This window comes from Panthera leo, chromosome B3 (genome assembly GCF_018350215.1).
Source record: "Panthera leo isolate Ple1 chromosome B3, P.leo_Ple1_pat1.1, whole genome shotgun sequence".
Classification (NCBI taxonomy): domain Eukaryota; kingdom Metazoa; phylum Chordata; class Mammalia; order Carnivora; family Felidae; genus Panthera; species Panthera leo.
Genome location: NC_056684.1, coordinates 135097119 through 135112092, shown reverse-complemented (window position 1 = coordinate 135112092; position 14974 = coordinate 135097119). Strand labels below are relative to the sequence as shown.

Sequence of the window (14974 nt, the reverse complement as noted above, 5' to 3'; positions counted from 1 at the left end):
TGCGACGAGTTTGGAAGGCACTGGGTCAAAGTGCTCCGCGCGCTGGTTTTGATCCTTTGGTGGACACTTCTGGAATTACTGCATCACCAGGAGGTCCCGCGCACCCCGGGACCCCCCAACCCTACTTCGTTGCTAACCCTGTTCCCCAGGCTTAGCGAGACCCTGGCTTAGAAGCCCCGGCCGGTGCATGCTGGGACTTGTAGTCCCTTTGGTTTGCCGGCCCCGCCTCGCCCCGCCTTCCATTGGCTTTCTCAGACGCCCACCCCGAAGTTCCACCAATCACCGCAGCGCGGCTGGCCATTAAAGTCTGGAGCCGGCCGTTGCTCCGCAATCACTGCAGGGCGGACATCACGAGGTGGCTCGTCTGAGGCTGCGCGCCGCGAGGAGTTCCCACGGTCCTGCCGCCCGCCGCTGCCGCCGCCTCCGCGGTCCGTCTGCTGCAGGTAATTACAAGCCCCATCCGGGGACCCGGGCTAGGCCGCACGTCCCGGGCCAGGGTTGCTTCTCTGCTCACGTCCCGGGTCAGGGTTGCTTCTCTGCCGCGGCTCTGGGTCTCACGGCCGCGATTTTCAATTTCCCCGACCCTTTTTGAGTAATCCTTTTCTCACCCCGGGGAAGAGGATTTCGGGAAGCGGTGAATCCCAAGGGAAATGCGGCGACCTCTCAGCCCGCCCTCCCGGAGGGTGGTCGTGGGCTGATGGGGGCCCTCTGTTGCGCGAGCTCTGGCTGGAAGCCCAGGCTCTTCTTCCCAGGCGCAGGGAGAAGCGGGCGCGCGGAGAGAGTATTTTGCTCTGGTCCCACAGGCAGGGCGTGCCGGGCAGGGTCTGGGGCTTGGTTCCGACCTTCAGGATCTAGGAGCAGTTCAGCTTCTTGGTGCCTTTTTTTTTTTTTTTTTTTTTTTTTTTAAATGTTTATTTTTTGAGAGAGAGATTGAGCGAGCGCGCACGAGCGGGGGAGGGGCCGTGAGAGAGGGAGACGCAGGATCCCCAGCAGGCTCCGGGCTCTGAGCTGTCAGCACCCAGCCGGAGGGCGGCTGGAACTCACCAACGGTGAGATCGTGACCTGAGCCGTAGTCGGACACTGAACCGACTGGGCCACCCAGGCGCCCCAGCTTCTTGGTGTTTTTAATGCGGAGGGTTGCATCCATTTCCACCCACTTAATTACCACAACAGAAATACCCAAACGTATAAAAACATCCTTTCCCAGAAGTTAGAGGTGCCCTAGTTCCCAGAGACTTGAGCTGGTGGGACTCACAGGATGATTCACTTCAAGCATGAAAGTGAAAGCTTGGTTTGGTCCCCTGCCCCTAACTATTAGAGGTGAGGTTGTACCGACATGGGTCATTCCAGGCCAAGAATTGTAGGATCTGGGAGTTGGAAAAAGGAACTTTTACCACGTGCTTCGTTTTATAGATGCAAATAAACGCCTGGGGTTTGAGACTTGCACTGTGTACGTGGTGAATGGCGTAGCTCAGCTCTTTTACTGTAGGGTTCCATTAGTTAGCAAACGTTTATTGAGCCTTACTAAGCTCTTTGAGCAGGGGGCATTTGTAAAGGGGAGAGGCAGCCTATAGAGAACCAGTCCGGTGTTAAAAGGGTTTGCCCAGGGGCAGCCCATTGGCAAATCTAGCCCAAATCTAGATTTGTGGGAAGAGGTAGAACTTAGTTTGAGGGATGCACAAGAGCTAGTGTGATGGAGAAGAACGTTTCACCTGGAAAACAGTGGGTGAAGGCATAGAGAGAGCAAGGATTTTGGACTCGAATCTTGAAACCTGGTTGGAACAAGGGATTTCATGTTGGTGGTGGATTTCATGAGCTCTGTTTCATGAGAAGATAGCCGTATATCCTGCAAGGCGTCCTGTGCTGCTGTAAGAGGTTTAGATCTTGTCCTGGAAGCTTGGGAAGCTGAATTCAGTAGGTGTGTACGTTAGGTAGTCTGTAGTGTGGAAAAATATTGGAGAGAGGTCACAGCAGGGAGCACAGGCAGTAATTCCCAGGAGAATCGGTGAGGCTTTTTGAAAAACAGTTGCAGTTGGGAAGGAGAAGAGAAGAGAAAAAGTTCTGAACTGTTAAGGAGGTGAAATACACCATACCCAATATTGTTCAGTAGAAGTATATTGAAGTGAATGCTGTTTCTTGAGTTTTCCAACCTATACACTATCTCGAGAAGAACCACCCAGCACTTCTTTTTTTAACTGCAGAAGTTGCTTTGTAGACGGTAATTCACATCCCAGTTAATGATGGGGGAGTTGTCACATGTATCAAAGATGTTGAAATCTGAAAGGTTAAGCCATGATAACACTTAAATTTTCTTGTAATCCAGAAAATGCAAATTAAACCTATAATTAGATCACTTTATGTCCATCAGATTAGGAATTATAAAGTTCAGTGCAGTTAAGAAATGATAGGTATTTAAAAAAAAAAAAGAAATGATAGGTATTTGAGGGAAAGATTCACTACTGATAGAAGTGTATCTTAGAACAGTATAGCTACTAGCGAAATGAGTATATCTGAAGACCTAGTGGTTCCACTTCTAGAAAGTAGCCTAAAGAAATATACATGTGTATTCAAGGAGAGGAGTATTAGGATGTTTGTTGCAACTTTGTTTATAGTGATAATGTTTTGAAACTGCCTAAAAGTCCTTTAGAAGGGAATGTTTATAAAGTGCACATAATGTGTTTTTAAAGGTATAATAAAGTGAATGAAAAGAAATGCTAACTTACGATTGTGGTTATCTTGTGGTGTGGGGAGAATAGAACAGGATATGGAAACAAATTTCATCTGTTACATTTTATTAGTTTTATGGGGAAAGACTCTTCACAGATTTGCAAAATATTAACAGTTCATGGGCTTAATGATAAAACAGTTGTTTTACATTATATTTTGTACATTTCTGTAATTTAATGTTTACCCTTCAGTTTCTTTTTTTACAGTTTATTTATTTGAGAGAGAGAAAGAGAAAGAGAGAGAGCAAGCAAGGGAGGGGGAAGATAGAAAGAGAGAATCCCAAGCAGCCTCCCCACTGCCAGTGCAGAACGCATTGAGGGGCTTGAACTCATGAACCGAAAGATCATGACCTGAGCCGAAACTAAGAGTCAGACACGTAACTGAATGAACCAGCCAGGTGCCCCTACCCTTCAATTTCTTGAAGTATAAATTAACAAAATTTAAGTTAAGAATTAACATCTAACTGTAAAAGTCTTTCAGTCATTTTGGTAAAATTCTACAAACTAAACTGATATCAGGTTTCAAAAATAGTAATTTTGGTAAAAGGAATTCAAGTGTCAGATAGCCGTGAAAATAAAAATTTGGATAAACTTAACCATTGGGCAAATTTTACTTTGCTAAATTCCAAAATTATTCTAACCGTTAGGAGATTTTAAAAGTGTTTATCGACTGTCCATTTTGAAATGTGTTTCAATTGCTCAGACTTTTTGTAATGTTAAAAAATAATTTTTAAAAAGGTAAAGTCGTCACTCTATAGATACAAGGGTGAACAAGTAGTAAAGATTACATTTAACTTACATTGAGGAAACAGTGCGGTGGTTACAACCAGTTCAAAGGCGACTCCATGCTATGGATATATTTGTAGATCAGAAATAATGAAATAAATATGCAAATGGCAGGCAAAACTGGCTTCTTTCTACAACCAGAAATCATCTGAACCTCAGCTTGATAGAATTCATTTGTATATCTTTAGATAAGAATTGTTTGGGGTGCCTGGGTGGCTCAGTCAGTTAAGGGGCTGACTTTGGCTCAGGTCGTGATCTCACGGCTCATGTGTTGGAGCCCTGCATCAGGCTCTGTACTAACAGCTCAGAGCCTGGATCCTGCTTCAGATTCTGTGCCTTCCTCTCTCTCTGCCCCTTTCCCGCTTGTGCGCTCTCTCTCTCTCTCTCTCTCTCTCAAAAATAAACATTAAAAAAAAAGAATTGTTTGCATTGCTGTTAATCCAGTTTACAGAGATGTGAAGAAAAAGTTCCATAGAGTCAGAATTAGGTAACCTTGAAGGACGTACTCTAATCTAGAATTCAGTTTGCCATGGACTCAGAAATTTTCCCTATAGGAAAAATATTGATTACCCTGAATAAGATACAGTTTTCAGTTGAGATTTAAGATACGATCCAGTTGGATTTGTTTTAATCTCACTCTTCAGACAGGAAGTTTAAAGGTTTGAGAGCTGAATCTGCCCTAAATAATTTAGTTCTACTATCATTGTACAGATAGACAATTCCCTAGAGACGGAAGCTTCTCCTGTGAGTTAGTAGCTGTGTGTCCTATGTTAGAACTTGGCACTACACGCTTGTTAAAAACAGCAAGACAGGTTTTATTCCAGCAGTTTTATTAGGGACAGGTGGCTTGAGTGTAGATCTGAGCTCAACTCAGAATACAGCAAGGATAGCTAGGATTTATAGGTGGACGGGGTCAGTGGATGGAAAATTACTAAGTGGAACTTGATTAGATATCAAAGGGGGGCTTTGATTCTTGCTAAACTGAGCTCACCAGGCCAAGACCTAGTGAGAAGGGGGCTCAGAGGGACTTGACTCCAGTTCAGTCAAGGATGGGTCCTTATCCTCTCTCCCTGTGTCTTGTATACTGTCAGTCAGGGTCCACTAATGTTGATCTTATTGTAAGCCCCTGGAGAGTAGAGAGCAGGATCAAAGACCTTCAGGATCGGAAGGTTCTTTTCCGATGTCCTTGACTAGCTAGCTGCTTTGCTTGGCTTTGATGGTTCCCTGTTTCTAAAGAGTCAGTAGCAAATTGGGGACTGGCATTGAGGTCACACCCAGTGGTGGTTAAGGTGTGGGCTTTGGTGTCAGACGTTGGTTTGAACTTGACTGTGCTACTTAGGGTAGTCCTGTGATTGGGGCCTCATTACTTGTATTGCTGGTGACAGTTTATCTAGAATGGGCACTCTGTCCCACACCTAGCAAATGAATGGAACCTTACTTGCTAGTATACTTCAAGTCAAGTGGAGTCCTTTGATGGAATTACTGACCTTGTGTAACCCTGTAGCCTGAGAGAGACGCAGGGCTAGTGGGAACAGCAGAGGACTTGTCATTGGAGGCGGGTAAAATTCATTCGTAAAGGTTTGACCGATGGTCTCGACTTTGTGTGGTTCAGGTTCTCCTTTGGTAGGTTCTTTTAAGAGAAGAGCTCCTTGTACAGATGGCCCACAAGTGCCTTAAAATAGTAAGGTGGTGAGGAGCACCGCGGACGACCTGCTGGTGGAGGGGTTGGGCCCTGGGTAGGGGGTGCGGTGCACCCACCTGTGGTTACCCGGTTTTGAAGACATCCACATAAACAGCTCTTTTTTTGTGACGAGCAAGGTGACACAGCGACAAAAGCAGTCTCTGGACCAGATCTGTGTGTCAGCCCCAGGCTTGCCGCTTACCAGCGCATTTGTCTGCCTGTCCGGCCTCGCTTTTCTCAGCTCTGAATAGAGCGATGAGACTGGCTCACAGGCTTTCGCGAGGACTGGGTGGAGTGAACGTGGCGCGGCTCATTGCAGAAACCCGCAAGCATCCCACTCTGCCGCCCTGTGCAGCATATGAACACGCGTCTCTGTAGGGGAGACCTTCTCTCCTCTGGTAGGGGTAACACGCGTCTGTGTCATTTTCTCCCCACAGATGGTTAGCAGACTAAACACATCCCCACTACAGTCCCCTTGGAGATCTTTCCACTGTTTTAAAACAGGTTAAAACAGTGCCCCATCGCAAGCGTGTGCCGTGGCTGATTTAACTCGACAGCCCTCTGTGGAGGACACATTTTGCCATTAGAATGGGTGGGCTTCCTCACTTCCTTAAAGTCTTTCCCTTTTGACGAGATCGGGTGCGTTTAGGGTGGTGTGGCCGTAGACAAGTCTTTCCCTTTTGAAAAATAATGCCTCCCACTTCTACTGGACTCTGCCTCCTGCCTTATATTTGCTCCTGATGGTCATCTCCCCTGACAACGTGTGGATTTCAGTCGTGTGTCTTCCCGCTAGAATGTCAGCTCAGTGAAGGGTTCTGTCATTTAGTTCACTGTTCTGTGCTGTGTTTGTTGGATGGATGGGTGGGTCGGACTGTAAAAATAGCCATCATGGGGGTGCCTGGGCAGCTCAGTCACTTAAGTGTCTGTCTCTTGGTATCGGCTCAGGTCATCATCTCACAGTTCATGAGTTCAAGCCCTGCATTGGGCCCCGTGCTGGCAGTATGGAGCCTGCTCGGGATTCTCTCTCTCTCTTTCTCTCTCTCTCTGCCCCTCCCCAACTCACTTTCTATCTCTTTCTCAAAATAAATAAATAAACTAAAAGAATATAGCCATCCTGAAGAGGTAGTTCAGCAGGGATCATTTACTTTGCCTTCGTGAACTTTTCTTTTTGACAGAACAAGAATCACAGGCATGTCACGAGATTATTTGTGACTTTTGCCTGATGCTTGGACTTTGTCAAGAGTATTGCTGATCAGGAAATGGCCGGGTGAGGCTGGCTGCTTTGAGACGCGTTCTTGCTGAGGACAGTGGAAAGCTTATGTTACTCATCTTCATTCTAGACCCCAATATGTTTCCCCAAATGGTATTAACACACGTGTTTTTTTAAGTGACACTTTCCATCAGTGTCATACTGTGAGGCCTTTAACTTGCCATTCTGTTCAAGGAACCGTCCTGCGTGTTTATAAGAAACAGCAACAACAAAAAATCGCAGACAGGAACCATTGCCAAATGTTAGCTATGAAAATGTCACTTGCATATTAATAAAGCAGTTTTCCCCACTGAGGGGTAGCATGCTAGTGTATTAGTAAAAGAATGACAGATGAATTTGAATTTGTAAAAATAACCTGGCGGTGGTTTTTCGGTGCCTGCTGTATTGTTTGCCAATATAGGCAGTTAAGCTGGTGGTGTCCCTTCTGGGGTTCACAGTCAGGCCAACTTCTTGATTCTGGTTTTTTTTTTTTTTTTTTTTTTTTAATGTATTTTGAGAGAGAGAGAGGGAGGGGCTGAGAGGGAGCAAGAGAGAGAACCCCAAGCAGGCTCCATGCTGCCCTCGTAGTGCCCGACAGAGGGGCTCCATCTCACAAACCGTGAGATCATGGCCTGAGCCAAGATCAAGAGTCGGATGCTTAACCTACTGAGCCACCCAGGCGTCCCTTTACATATTCTTTTTGTCCCTAAACGTGAAGGGAAAAAGTCACATGGCAGGGCCTCCAGAGGAATGAGCCTCCTTGTGATTAAGTCACGTGAACCAAACTTGGAAGAGACTGGTGTGCACACCAGAGAGCCCGCTTAATGACTGCCGATGGAAGATGATAAGAACTGGCCGCCGTGCCTGTCACGTCCTGTGGGCTGGCTGGGAGTATATTCTCGCTCCCTGGGGCGGGTCAGAGAGACCCGATCCTGGTTTTATTGGAACATCACCACGCCCACTGGTTTATGTATGGTTTCTGGCTGTGCGCACAGGACAGCGACAGAGCCGGACAGTTTTGAGGGAGATGGTGCGATCTGCAAGGCAAAATAGTTCTGTCCAGCTTTTTAGAGAAGAAAGGTGCCAGCTGCTGGCCCGGGGGAAGGCTTCCCAAGGAGGCTTAACTGCAGTAAGGAGGCCGCCTGGCAAGCTTGGGTGCAAAGAGCTCCTGGGGGGGGTCATCTCCGTCGTCAACGTCACCTCTGCCGTTACCTCCCAGCCCCATGGCGAGCCCCCATCAGGTCCAGAGGACTTGGGAGAGTGTCCTCATGTGCACATTAATACATTAATAGGCCAGCTGGTTTGGGTACCAGGATGGCCGCCTGGGCAGTCTACTGCCCTCATCTGTTCTCTGACTTCATCTGTCATATACCATACTAAAAAACAGACCAACTATGGCATCTGGGTGGCTCGGTCAGTTGAACATCCGACTCTTGATTTCAGCTCAGGTCATGATCCCAGGGTCGTGGGATTGAGCCCTACATTAGGCTCTACAGTGAGCATGGAACCTGCTTGAGATTCTCTCTCCCTCCCTCTCCCTCTCTCTCTCTCTCTCCCTCCCTCCCCCCGCCGTCCCCCTCCTCTGCTCCTGCCCTCTCTCACTCTAAAACAAGCACAAACAAAAATCATGGCCATTTCTGAATAAGCTTAAACACAAATCTGGGGCACCTTATCGTGGTTCCCCGTTCATCTGTGGAAGACCTTGCGTGGTGCTAAAGAAACATGGATCTAGCACCAACTCAGGTTACACGTTAAGAATTGAGTTCCTGGAGGGGCTATCACCCTGGAGGGGGTGGCGGGGAAAGAGTAGCCTCAGGTCATGAGGCTTTGGGCCAGAGGTGAACTAGAGCCCGCCAAAGTTAATGAAGAACGCTGTTGCATCAAAAGATAGTCCTAGACATCACCTGTAGCTCGTTAGAAATGCAGAGACTCAGGTCCAGCCCAGGCCTCCTGAGTCAGAATTTGCATCCTAACAAGATGTCCAGAGGATGTGGGTCACGGTCAGGTTGGAGAAGCACTGGACTAAGACACTGTTAGGTTTTTAAACTTTTATTGGATTCAGGGCTTCCTGTTTCCTCGCTTTTGGGGGGAAAATCCACTACTCAATCCATTTTTGAATTTTAGCAGTGTTAGGTACAGAATGCTAAGGATTGTTTCTTAGGCTTTTAGGTGGTTCATCCCTTAGCTGGCAGCATGCTCGCCAAGGATAGAGGCTTTGTCCTGTCCTGCTGCGTTCAGAGCATCCAGCATGTTTTTTGCCAGAGTGGGTGTCCAGGAGACTCTGGCCAACTGGGTGAATGAATGAATGAGTAAGTGAATGGGTGAGTGAGCCCTATTTGACAAATGGCATAAGTGTCAGAGGTCAGCTTTGCAGACTGTTCTGCCGAATCCCTACATCTCAGAGACTGGTTTTCCTCTTCTCTCAGTGTGACAGGCCTGGTATCTGTCACAGGAAGGCTGTTATTTTAGAATAACATTCAGACACAGGGCAGTGTCTGATCTGAGTAAGGCAAAGTGGCCGGGACTCGGCCTGGGTACTGCCTCTTATGCGTTAAAACTTTAAAGTTTTGGCCGTGCAGTATAAAATTGGGCATGTACTTCATTAAGAATAAAGTCTCAGGGCACCTGGGTGGCTCATTTGGTTAAGTGTCCGACTTCAGCTCAGGTCATGATCTCACAGTTCGTGAGTTCGAGCCCCGCATTGGGCTCTGTGCTGGCAGCTCAGAGCCTGGAGCCTGCTTCAGATTCTGTGTCTCCCCTTCTCTCTGCTCCTCTCATGCTCATGCTCTATCTCTGTCTCTCAATAATAAATAAATGTTAAAAAATTAAAAAAAAAAAAAAAAAGAATAAAGTCTCAATGTAGAACTGTGTGGCAGAAAGCCTGAACCAGGAATTCAGAAGGCATGGGTTCTGGTCTCTGGCCAGAGCTGGCTGACTGGATATTGGACAAGTCACTTCTCTTGCTTTAATGTCCCCTTCCTATAACAAGGAATAAAATATTTGCTCTGCCTGCCTTACTGAATTCGTGTATGGTTGTAAATATTGTACAAAGGCATTGAGCTGAGCTGCCAATGTTTGACTATAGCTCATCCAGGTAACTCACTCAAACTTATAAATTGCCCCTCAGTGTTTGAATTTTTACGAACTTTATTGCATAATAATATCTTTTAATTGTAGTAAAAAGAGAGCTAGGAGGAAATCATCCTGAATTCTACCTGCCGCCAATCACTATCTACTGTTAAATTTCTATGTCTGCCCTCCACATTTTTCTACGCACACGTTACATATGTATTCTTTCCTTGCAAACATTTCATACAGTGTGGTAGACATTCTTCTAATACAGTGAGTTTTGTTGGTGGTGGTGGTGAGTTTTATCTGCTGTATTCCAAGTTGTGATAAAAACTTTTTAAGTTTTTTTAATGTTTGTTTATTTTTGAGAGAGAGAGAGAGAGACAGAGAGAGAGACAGAGCGAGAGCAGGGGAAGAGCAGAGAGAGAGGGAGACACAGAATCCGAAGCAGGCTCCAGGCTCTGAGCTGTCAGCACAGAGCCCGACACGGGGCTCGAACTCATGAACCGCGAGATCATGACCTGAGCTGAAGTCAAACGCCTAACCGACTGAGCCACCCAGGTGCCCATGACAAAAACTTTTTAAAGAGTTTTCACAGTATTCTTTGGTTTATACCCATAACTTCAACCTGTAGTGAGGGAGATATGAGTAGACCTTTTTCCCCTTAGGGAAAGGGGCCACAGAGCTAAAGATAAAATTCTGCTCAGTCCTCATTTTTGTCCTTAGCCTGTTCTATCTGATGACTAACTGGTCTTCTCTTTTTGACCCATTTGCTGTGATATTTCCTCAGGGGCCAACAATATTCTGTTTTTGTCATTCCTTTTTTGCTTGACTCTCTGCTTTTTTCTTCCCAGGTTCCTGCCGTTGAACTCTGAGGCACAGAATGATTTGGGAAGGAGCTGTGTTGCTCAGTGTGGTCCTGGGAATCGGTGCTGTTCCCATGGATGATCCCGAGGACGGGGGCAAGCACTGGGTGGTGATTGTCGCAGGTTCAAATGGCTGGTATAATTATAGGCACCAGGTAAGACCATGACTAATGCTTTTCTTTATGACCCTGGTATTCTGTAAACAATCCTGCACATTGTCAATAGAACAGACTTTTTAAAAAGTCATTCATATTCCCCAAGGCTGGCTAAAGGATGTGTGTTGGCAAGGATGTGGAGAAATGGGGGGCTCGTAAAATGGTGCAGCCATTTTGGAACACTGGCAGTTCCCCAAAAGGTGAGACGTTGAGTCACCACATGACACAGCAGTTCCATTCCTAGGTATGCATCCAGAGAAATGAACACATGTGTCCACACAGAGGCTTGTACATGAATGTTCATGGCAGTATTGTTCGTGCTGGTGAAAAAGTGGGAACAGTCCAAATGTCCATCAACTGACGAGTGGATAAACAAATGTGGTACGTCCATACAAGGGGTATTATTTGGCCACAGAAAGGAATGAAGTACTGAAGCAGGCTTCAGCGTGGATGAACCGTAAAAACATGCTGAGTGAAAGAAGCCAGTCACAAAGGACCGCATAGGATCCCACTGATATGAAAGGCCAGCATAGGGAAATCTGTAGAGATGGAAAGTTGATCGGTGGTTGCCAGGGTCTGGGTGGAGGGGGGAATGGGGAGTGACTCTGGGGTAATAAGAATGTTCTGGAATTAGAGAGGGTGATGGTTACACAACTTTATGAATATCCTGGATACCACTGGGTTGTATATTTTGTTTTATTTTTTTTAATGTTTATTTTTGAGAGGGAGAGATAGAACATGATCAGGGGAGGGGCAGAGAGAGAGGGAGACACAGAATCTGAAGCAGGCTCCAGGCTCTGAACTGTGAGCACAGAGCCCAACCGCGGGGCTTGAACCGGTGAACCAGGAGATCATGATCTGAGCCCAAGTCAGATGCTTAACCGACTGTGGCTCACCACGGGTTGTATATTTTATAAAGCTGACTTTTATGTGACTTTTTTAGTTCGGTAGAGTTGTTGCTTAAACCATCAGTTAATCTGTCAATTCTCAGAAACAGGATGCAGGGTGTGCTGGCTTCTCGTCTAAGAGAGCTTCCACAAGTGAACTCATCTCACCCCGTCGTCGTGGAGCAATGCACAGTAGGCCCAGTTCTTGTTTCCTCTTTGTGAACGAGAGGACTGAGGCAAAGAAAGTCAGTCCTCCACCCAGTGAGGCACTGATGGCAGGTGGTTGAGCCTGGATCAAACCTGGGCTGACTAGCTCTGAACAGCGCTGTCTAGTAGGAGGGCCACGTGCGTTGTGGTAAAATTTCTAGCAGCCACATTTTTTTTTTAACGTTTATTTTTGAGAGAGAGAGACCATGTGCATGCTGGAGGGGTAGAGAGACAGGGGGACAGAGGCTCGGACACGGGCCCTACACAGACAGCAGAGAGCCGATGTGGGGCTTGAACTCACGAACCGTGAGATCATGACCTGAGCCGAAGTCAGATGCTTAACCGACTGAGCCACCCGAGTGCCCCAACCACATTTTTGAGAAATAAAAAGAAACAGATGAAAGTAACTTTGCTACATCTTATTTATCCCAATATATGCAAACTATCATTTCACTGTAGTCAATATAAAAAGTTAATGATGAGATATTTTACCTTTTTTTTTTTTTTTACGCTATATCATCAGAATCTGGTATGCATTTACATTGACGGTCTATGCAGTTTGGACGGGCCGTACTTGAAGTGTTCGGTTGCCCCGGGAGTTGCTGTGCGGGACAGCGCAGGCCTGGAGTCTGTGCACCCACGGCCTGGGCAGCGCTGCTCGCGCGTTACCCTCCGGGGCTGTCTGTTTTCGTTATCTGTTAGGCAGGGCGCTGGTTTAGAAGACCTCCCTACCAGCTCCGGAACGTGATGATGATTGAGTGACCTGTTTCGTGAATGTTTTTGTGTGTTTGCCGAACAAGAACTTTGGCTTGACTGAAACGTTGTTGTCATGGCAAGATGATCCCTTGTAACATCTTAGTACTTAACCACAGACCTGACCCATTTACGGAGGAGCAACCTGAGTACATGGCTGATCCGTCTCTCAATTTTCTCCTCCCTCTTCCAGGCAGGAGAAAGATAAGGTGTTAAATACAGGTCACCGATGGTGAACAGGCTGATTCATCAGTCAGTCTTTTTTTTTTTTTTTTAGTTTATTTATTTTGAGAGAGAGAGAGAGTGCACACACATGTGGGGAAGGGACAGAGAGAGAGAGAGAGGGAGAGAGAATCCCAGGCTCGAACTCATGCACCTTGAGATCATGACCAGAGCCGAAGTCAGACACTTAACCGACTGAGCCACCCAGGCGCCCCTTAAATGTTACTTATTTAATTTTGAGAGAGAGAAAGAGAGAGACAGAGGGAGAGGGAAATCAGAGGGAATCCCAAGCAGGCTGCATGCTATGGAGCCTGATGAGGGCCTTGAACTCCTGAACCATGAGATCATAACCTGAATCAAAATCAAGAGTCAGATGTTTGAAACCGACGGAGCCACCCAAGCACCCCTTGCCACGCTGGTTTTTGTACAACCCACTTAGAATATTATTGGTTAAACATTATTAAGTATAGGGATCCAATGACCCTTTCCTCTGAGAAAACCCTTTCTGTTTTTTCTTGTGGTTGTTGAAGGGTGCTAGTTTCCCCTGGTAAAATAATATCAAAACAGAATGAAGGGAAGCACTCGCTTCCCAAAAGAAAGAGTGAAAAACACTCATCCTTCAGTAAAGAGGACAGAGGCCGAGCGGAGGAAACGCGAGCACTGAGTCATCGCTGAACTCAGCACTTAGCACTACTGGCCTGGTTCTGTCCTCAGCCGCTGCCAACATTGGCCTTCTTGGCTTTGGAGGCTAATCATTAAAAGAGCATTTGAAAGAACTTTCCTCCTAGAACCTGCACAGACTTTTCAACCTATGTTTGGATGGAGGTTTACCTTCTTGGATTGACACAGCGCTTGTTCCCGCAAATTCCTTTTGTTGCGGAAGGACGGGGACACCAGGCCCAATTTAAATCACTGCTGAGTGCTTTGCTGTGTGCGTGATGATGGTTATTTAAATCATGTTTTGTCTTGACAAACTGGGTTTCTCTGGTTTCCATTTTGGGGTGGGATTACTGGATGGCCTCGAGGGGGTTGGTCTGAGGCGAGGTGGGTGGAAGGTCTGCATCTGGTGCCCTCAGCCGGTTGCGGAGGAGAGGGGGGAGGTAAGGCCTCGCCAGGGCAAGTGCCTGCAGTGTCCGGGCGGAGGAGAGAGGGAGAGGTCCGGAAGTGCAAACAGCACTCGGGGACAGGCTTGTCAAGGGGAATGGAATGGGCCACTACAGGAGGAACTGGGGTTGGAGGAGGGTTTCTTTCAGGACAGGTCTGAGCATGTGGAGGAGGAAGACCTCAGGTGGAACCGTGGGGGCGGCTGTTGAAATAGATTGCTGGTGAAGTTCACGGCCCCCTGGGGACTTTGGGGGTGACAGGAATTGAGGAGAGGCACATGTGACCAGGTGTCACTCAAAGGATGGGGGTTGGGAGGGTTTGAGGCCGTTGCTGGCAATGGGGCTCCAAGGTTTGCCATGTGTTGGCAGACACCCCCCCCCCCCCCCACTCCGCTGGTCTGGTCTGGAGTTGGGTGGCGGCGGAGAGAAAGGGGGCCGCCACCTCCTCCTGGAAGCTTTAAGAGCATCTGTCCCAGGAGCTGGGAGGCAGATAGGCGGGTTTCAGTTGAGGCAGAGAGGGAGAAGGAGAAGCCTAGAACTGACTCTTCTTGTTGGAACTGGGAGAAAGACGTGTGATAGAGGGCCAAGCGACAGAGTCATCACATTTCTAAAAGACCACCTTTAGGGGCACCTGGGTAGCTCAGTTGGTTAAGCATCGACTTGGGCTCAGATCATGATTTTGCGGTTTGTGAGTTCGAGCCCCACATCGGGCTCGGTGCTGACAGCTCAGAGATTGGAGCCTGCTTCAGATTCTGTGTCTCCTCTCTCTGCCCTTCCCCTGCTCATGCTCTGGCTCTCAAAAATAAATAAACATTAAAAAGTTAAAAAAAAGACCAGTTTTCATTTTATAGATTTTAAAAAATGTTTTTATTACTTTTGAGAGAGAGAGGCTCCACACTGTCAGCACAGAGCCCGACACAGGGCTCAAACCCACGAGCCATAAGATCATGACCTGAGCCGAAATCAGTTGGATGCTTAACTGACTGAGCCATGCAGGAGCACTTGATTTTCTAGATTTAAAAAAAAAATGGGTGTAATCACCACTTTTTATTTATTTATTTATTTTTTATTTTTTATTTTTTCCAGTTTTATTACTTTTTTTTTTTATTTTTTTATTTTTTAATATATGAAATTTACTGTCAAATTGGTTTCCATACAACACCCAGGGCTCATCCCAAAAGGTGCCCTCCTCAATACCCATCACCCATCCTCCCCTCCCTCCCACCCCCCATCAACCCTCAGTTTGTTCTCAGTTTTTAACAGTCTCTTA

General features: G+C 46.8%; 1 protein-coding gene across 2 annotated transcripts in view; it reads left to right on the top strand.

Moving 5' to 3' along the window:
- Positions 1-321: 321 nt before the first annotated feature.
- LGMN (legumain) overlaps positions 322-14974 on the top strand; it is a 43669-nt gene continuing 29016 nt past the window's right edge. For both annotated transcript variants that reach the window (XM_042944136.1, XM_042944135.1), the window contains exons 1-2: positions 322-443; positions 10366-10532. In XM_042944136.1, coding sequence (XP_042800070.1) covers positions 10395-10532 — 138 coding nt within the window. In that variant the 5' untranslated portion in view covers positions 322-443; positions 10366-10394. The remainder of the gene's footprint in view (positions 444-10365; positions 10533-14974) is intronic.